Raw genomic sequence first — 7,909 nt, forward strand, 5'->3', positions numbered from 1 at the left:
ATAGAAAATAAATAATGGTAGATAGATTATCACAAATGCAGTAAAGTTTATTCGAGAATTTTGTACGAGAGAGTGAGAGACCTCTTGATCGCTTGATCGTGTTTATTCTTCCAATTTGAGCGAGATTGAGTACGAGAGTATCACCTATATCATTGCAAACCTCTTAATGTAGCACTTGCATTTGAATCAAATATGGTTCATAATTCCCTTGGATTCGATTACTACAATTCAGCTCTTATTCCAATTGGCTCATAATTCAAATGCACCTGAAAAATCTACATTTCAACGTTTTGGATATGCTCATGAATATCACATAATAAATACTACTAAGCCAACAGAGGATATCTATACAACAGCATTCAATCTCTCAACGACTCCCACAAGTTGTGAGGTAATGGAGATCTTATGTACGCAACTACGCAACCTTACTGATGTGTAAGCCAGCATATTTCTACCCATAAAATTATAAGAGGCAGAACACTGGTAAACAACTACTACTCCTTGTACGCTAACAGAAGATCTATTAAAAACTCCAACGCAATTACGATCAACAGCTACAAGCCAAAGTTACATCCAAATAGTACTCCATAGAAATTGACTAAAGTATATCAATCTTTCACTAATGTTCTGTACCTGATCTTCCTTGGTAAATCATAGTAGTTCATAACAATGGACAGTAGTGAGGGATTTATCAAACTCAGTGTCCTAATTTTCTTCCCAATTAAAATTCACGCATCCGTTAAACAAAAGTAGGGTAAAAGAGAGCAAGACAGCAGCGGGTCCTCCCACAATCATCCCATAAAATTTCAGTTACATTTACGTTTTGATCAGTTACTTATTCAAGACAAATGGGAAGACGACATATCCTCAGTTTCATATCCATTGCACAAAACCAAGCTCTCAGAATATTTTTCATATTCTACATGACGGCTCATAAATTTCCCAAGCAACTCCACTTGGCCAGTAGCAATGTTGTAGGACTGCTTCTCATAAACAATATAGCCACCATCACCCTCATAATATAATACCCTTGTTATTACATGCGTACGCCGGTAGAACAAATCCAAACAGTCACGGCTAGAACGACCTGAAAACCAGAGAGTCCAATCCTTCTTTCCACTCTTCTTTTCCAATACCCATATTCTAGTAGTTCTAAAAGACACACAAAAAATCGCTAGTGACTCCCCAAGAAGAAACAAAGACCTTGAAGAATCAAAATTATCTAAATCATCTGGTATTTCTGAAAAGGTGAAAGTTTCCGTATCAAAATCAAGGGAAACAAGATAAGTCGGCCTCCAGTCACGCCCAGGACCAACTTCCTTTGCGAGCCAGTGAGCTGCCCCATCACAAACATAATACGGCCCACGTATACGATCAAAGGACAACCAATCGATATTCAACCCATTCTCTCTTATAGCCCATTGTTGATCACTAAGTGTATAAACTGCAACACGAGTCTGACGAGGCTCTACCCTCTCAATACTCTCAAATGAGATCGCGATGATTTTATAATCCTGACTAAGACGCGCAAATCCAAATATAAACTCAGGCCCAAACCCGAAACAGGGAAGAATGGGGCAATCTGCAAGTAGCAACGATTTTCTAATACTAGCGTTAATTAATCTCATTTCGTGAGTATTAGGGTGAAACATTAAAAGCAATGAATCACATCTACCCAAAAGATAATATCTTTCGGAACTCTTGAAAACGCAACCGGTTTTTCTAAATGTGTTCGCATTACGAACTGTCAATGAACATCCGCTATATCCATCAGGTCCCAAACCCTCGAGAGATATTAATTTACTAGAATTAAAGTTGTTGAGTTTAAGATGCATCGAAACAAAGACGGGATCATCGATAATAGAGCGCCAAGATTTGCATACGCACCTGAATCTTACAAGGGTTTTAACCGGCAATATTGCGAGAATTTGGGTAAGTAATTCTGCTGGTATGTATGCACAAGTATGGGGTTGAATTGAACATGATTTCTTGCTCTTCATCATCTTCCTGCTCTTCATTTTCTCCAATTGCTGATAGAACGGAGTGAAATTTGGGGATTTTGATTTTGAATTGCGATGATATGAAACCCTAGGGATTTTTTTATTTTGATATGTGGTGAAACTAACTTACTCCGTATGATACAAGTAGACCTGTATTCTGGTCGGGGGCGGGCCGGGCTCTCCTGGTTAGAGACGGGTCAGGCCATGGGAGGGACGGGCTTGGTTTGGTTGGATTGGGGTGGGATATGCTTGATCTGGGCCAGGGGAGGACCGGGCTGGCGTGCTTTAACATTGTTTTGCTAAAATGGCGAGCCAAGTGCGGGTCAGACTGAAATTTCAGGAACCGAGCAGGGGTCAGACTGGATCGGGCCGGGCTAAGTTTCATAAAATAACGGGCCAAAACGGGTCAGCTCAGCCCGTGCTGATGGCCAACTCTACTTACAAGTTACATCTGTCAAGCGGGTCAGGTTGTTCTGATTTCAAATCGGGTTATATAAATCCTTTCAAATGCGAGGTTAGTTATACGTGAAACGGGTTGGGTTAGGGCCAGGGTCAGGTCATAATATAACAAAAAAAAGTTTGGTGATTCCCTTAGATAATGTTGTGAGACAAATTAATTCTCATCATATGATTACTTGAAAAATAATTCCACCATATGATTACTTGAAAAATAATTCTCACCATATAGTTAAGTTAGGATTGGATAATTCAAAGCAAAAGAAAGGATCGGAAAGAACATTATACTTGGATTTTCCATAAGTATTGTCTTTTAAGAAAATAGTTCCCTACATATTACTATTTTAATTTTTATTTATTTTTAAATTTTTAAATCAAAGAAGGCATATTGAAAAAAAAAACAAAGAAAAAGATGAAGCATAACACGGACTTGTACTAGCTTTGATGTTAAGTTTAAATCCGACTATATTTCGAACACAAAATGTAAATAAAGTTATGAAAAAAATATTTTTAAAGTAATATTAGAACACATAAATAAATAAAAAATAATTTAAATTCTTTTATCATAATTATAATTAAAAATTTAAATAGCAATATGTAAGAAATAATTTTTTTTCGAAGACAATACTTAAGGAATATCCAATTTATATTGTTCTTTCCAATCCTTTTGTTCTGGATTATCCAATCTTAACTTAACTATATGATGGTAATTATGTTTTAAGTAGCCATATTGTAATACCTCCTTCTTACCCGGCCAAGGTAATTGGTAGATGTTACCATCTCGGTTTCCTAAGGCAGTGAAATCGGAATTATAATTAAGAAACTCTTCATATAAATAACAAGTTTCGTGATTTACAAAACAAAGAATGAATAAAATGTGAACTATACAACTTGACTACCATCTATGTTATCTATCAACTATCTAAATACTCGACTCCAACTCCAACGCTCGTGTCGTCTCTCGTGTGACACCCAACCAACTTGTACTCAACCTATTTCCCACATGATCGGAAATATCATATGGATCGACGCAGGCCACCCGGGAAATAGGTGACAATTACACGCACACAGAACACGTCAGTTTCAATAATTAAACATAAGACATGACACAATATATATGTGTATGCCACATGACAATGACGTGAATGAGACATTATTATCCAATCACCACACCGATCGGACACGCCCAAACGTACCTTCAACCAAATGTGCTAGGGACACGCTTACGACACCACACCTCACAAATAGGTACCGGGACACGCCCAGACGTACCAGGTCCGAAAGCAAACGGATTCCCTGCCAGACGTCGTGTCTCAATCACACGAGTCCCTTCGACCAGAGGCACCACCCGCTATCATGGCTCCGGGATTTCCGGGTGTGGAATTTGAGGGTGAGGCTAACTCGAACACCTTCCTTGCCTTGGCAGCGAGGGGCATGGCCACCACTATGTGTAACACCCCCTTCTTACCCGGCCAAGGTAATTAAGAAATGCTACTGTCTCGGTTTCCCGAGGCAGTGAAATCGTAATTACAATTAAGATAGTTCATTGAATAAATAACAAGTTTAGTGATTACAACATAAACTAATGGATAAATGTGAACTATACAAATTACAAGTCAATTACCATCAATGTCATCTATACAATGCTACTCGATTTCGAGTCCAAAACGCGACCCAAATCCCGATCACGTCAACAAGCAAAACCTGTACCTAACCTGCTCCCCATATGATCGGAAATATCATATGGATCGACACAGGCCACCCCGGAAATAGGTGACAATTACACAGATACAACAAACGTCAGTTTTAATAAATAGTGTGACACAACTCAAAGTGTGTGAGTATGCAACAAGACTATAATATGAATGACATACCAACAACCACATTGGTACCGGGACACGCCCAGACATACCAACAACCACAAACAGGTACCGGGACATGCCCAGACGTATCGGGTCCGGAAGCCAACCGATCCCTTGCTAGACGTTGTGTCTCAACCACACGAGTCCCTCCGTAACTCAAGCCATTAATGTGCACATCTCTCTTGGAGTGGGAAGCTCCAAGAGGCGACTTAAGCGTAAGACGGTATCTCAATCGTTTTGCGTCTCCAAAACAACAACATCTATCAACAAATCCTCCAACATATGTGAAAATAACCAATACATGAACCACACTCAACATATCATAATCATCCTCTTAATGATGTGATTACTACTAAACATGTTATAATGCAAATGCCCTAATTATGTAAGACTAACTACAACATCAACATAAAAAATATCGCATTATTGAAACCGAGTAGGAGTAACCTACCTTTTAGCATACTCCATAAGTTAATCCAAGACAACAAGAATTCATCTCATAAAACCGTCTCATTCTCTCACCAAGTCACCACCCCCCACAACTACCAATACCCAACTAACAATGATCAGTCTCTATCGGCGACGAAGCTCCGACGACAACCTCAACCACACCACAACACAACATCAAAAAACCACCAGCCCTAGTTTCAAACCCAGATCTCGTGGTGATTGGTGTCGGTGGCTTTTTGTCATTATTGTGGTTGTTGTTGGTGATGGTGATGTTTGATGGTGGGATTATGGTGATGTCTGGGTTGTTACAGGTGTGGGGTCGGATGGTGATGTCAAATTTGTGTGGTGATTGAATTTGTGGGGGAATTGTGATGTTTTGGGTGATGAAGGATAGGATTTAAGAAGAAGGAAGAAGAAGCTTTGGAGAATGACAATATATAAATGAAGAAGGAAACAAAAAAAATAGAAATGAAGTATGCCCACATCATGACCTGTTGGGCAACTGCTTCTAGTATGTAACACCCTGACGCAAATCTAGGGTCGGGAACGGTCACTCACGGTAACTTGTCAGGCTGTGTACATGGCTAGACCTGGCAAACAGAACAGGTCGTGTTGTGTTCGTGTCAACTTTAAACGGGTCACAACTACCCCAACCCTAACCCGACTCAATTACATAAACGGGTCATTTGTCTCAACCCTAACCCAACTCATTTAATTTTTCTATAACCCAACCCGACCTGTTTAACCCATTTATCTTTTTGCAGGTTATGTTTAACCCATTTATCTTTTAGCGGGTCATTTTTAACCCGTTTAACCCAATAAACTAAGCTTTATAGGCCTATTATCCCAAAAATGAGGAATAAAAATTACTTATTTTTAAGTTGTTTGAGTTGATTATTGATTCAACCAAAATATATTATGATACTTTTAAATAAACGGGTTATTCGTGTCGAGTTCGTGTCAAAGGAGCTCAACCCTAACCCGACCCATTTAAGTTTCGTGTCGTGTCCGTGTCAACTTAATTACTTAAATGGGTCACAACGTTTTGACCCTAACCCGCTAACTTCGTGTTGGGTTCGTGTCGTATTTTCGAGTCGTGTCAATAATTGCTACCTCTATACATGGCCTATAGATCAACACGGGTCCTTTCCAGCACATTTTGTCCTTACTCATGCGCATTCCGGGAATCTTTCCTGGAGGTCACTCATCCTAAGACTACTCTCGGCCAATCACGATTAACTGTGGAGTTCTTTCGCATGGATACCCAGAAAAGAAAGTGCACTTTAGTTATATGAGTAGTATTTTCAATCCCTTTAAGCACTAGTCAGGTTTTAAGCCGATGAACGGACCTCTTCAAGGAGGTACCCCTCCCGAATAACGTCTTCGGTTCAGTGGAATATTACATAGTAGGTCAAATATAGGACGAGATCAATGCAAGTTAAATGATATGAAATATAAGATTAATATGGGATAGTCAATAGGTTGGACTAAATGGAAAATGAGAGACTTAAGTTTGATTATTGTCATTAAATAACCCTTAGTCATTTGAGGTTAACTTTAAATTCTCAAACTTTGGTGGGACTTTGAATGACAAAGTGAATTTTCATATGGGTGACATCTCGTCAAAAAATTTATAATGTGTTTAAAGTTACAATTAGTCTTGTTATAGACGGTATTTCCGTCTATATCTATAGAAGGGTCTAATTAACCGATCACTAACCCTAGAGTTTTTCATATCATCCCATTTCAAAATCAGAATCCCCTACTTTCACTCCAATCTATCAGCAATTGGAGAAAATGAAGAGCAGGAAGATGATGAAGAGCAAGAAATCATGTTCAATTCAACCCCATACTTGTGCATACATACCAGCAGAATTACTTACCCAAATTCTCGCAATATTGCCGGTTAAAACCCTTGTAAGATTCAGGTGCGTATGCAAATCTTGGCGCTCTATTATCGATGATCCCGACTTTGTTTCGATGCATCGTAAACTCAACAACTTTAATTCAAGTAAATTAATATCTCTCGAGGGTTTGGGACCTGGTGGATATAGCGAATGTTCATTGACAGTTCGTAATGCGAAGACACTTAGAAAAACCGGTTCCATTTTCAAGAGTTCCGAAAGATATTATCTTTTGGGTAGATGTGATTCATTGCTTTTAATGTTTCACCCTAATACTTACGAAATGAGATTAATTAACGCTAGTATTAGAAAATCGTTGCTACTTGCAGATTGCCCCATTCTTCCCTGTTTCGGGTTTGGGCCTGAGTTTATATTTGGATTTGCGCGTCTTAGTCAGGATTATAAAATCATCGCGATCTCATTTGAGAGTATTGAGAGGGTAGAGCCTCGTCAGACTCGTGTTGCAGTTTATACACTTCGTGATCAACAATGGACTATAAGAGATAAGGGGCAGGTCAATATCAATTGGTCAACCTTTGATCGTATTTGTGGGCCCTACTATGTGTGTGATGGGGCAGCTCACTGGCTGGGAAATGAAGTTGGTCATGGGGGTAACCGTAGACCGAGTTATCTTGTTTCCCTTGATTTTGACACAGAAATTTTCACCTTTTCGGAACTGCCAGATGAGTTGGATGCGATGGATTCTTCAAGGTCTTTGTTTCTTCTTGGGGAGTCACTAGCGATTTTATGTGTTTCTGGTAAAAGTACGAGCATATGGGTATTGGAAAAGAACAGTGGAAAGAGGGATTGGACTCTTTGGTTCTCGGGTTGTTCGAGCCCTGAAGGTTTGAATTTGTTCTACCGGAGTATGCAGGTAATAAGAAGGGTATTATATTATGAGGGTGATGGTGGCTATATTGTTTATGAGAAGCAGTCCTACAACATTGCTACTGGCCAAGTGCAGTTGCTTGGAAAATCTATAACTCGTCATGTAGAATTTGAAAAATATTCTGAGAGCTTGGTTTTGTGCAATGGATATGAAACCGAGGATATGACTTCTTCCCCATTTGTCTTGAATAAGTAACCGGGATCAAAACGTAAATGTAAACTTAACTTTTATGGGATGATTGTGGGAGGACTCGCTGCTGTCTTTCTCTCTTTTACCCTGCTTTTGTTTAACGGATGCGTGAATTTTAATCGGCAAGAAAATTAGGACACTGAGTTTGATTGTAGTTTT

General features: G+C 39.2%; 2 protein-coding genes across 2 annotated transcripts; one reads left to right on the plus strand and one right to left on the minus strand.

The window, feature by feature from the left end:
• Window positions 1–839: 839 nt before the first annotated feature.
• Window positions 840–2,018, minus strand: LOC141589659 (F-box/kelch-repeat protein At3g06240-like). The gene has a single exon (XM_074410292.1). The coding sequence runs from the start codon at window positions 2,016–2,018 to the stop codon at window positions 840–842; it is 1,179 nt and encodes a 392-aa protein (XP_074266393.1).
• A 4,547-nt stretch (window positions 2,019–6,565) lies between these two features.
• LOC141589660 (F-box/kelch-repeat protein At3g06240-like) lies at window positions 6,566–7,756 on the plus strand. The gene has a single exon (XM_074410293.1). It carries the CDS (start codon window positions 6,566–6,568, stop codon window positions 7,754–7,756), a length of 1,191 nt encoding a protein of 396 aa, XP_074266394.1.
• Window positions 7,757–7,909: the final 153 nt, after the last annotated feature.

This window comes from Silene latifolia, chromosome 7 (assembly GCF_048544455.1).
Source record: "Silene latifolia isolate original U9 population chromosome 7, ASM4854445v1, whole genome shotgun sequence".
In the NCBI taxonomy this organism is placed as follows: domain Eukaryota; kingdom Viridiplantae; phylum Streptophyta; class Magnoliopsida; order Caryophyllales; family Caryophyllaceae; genus Silene; species Silene latifolia.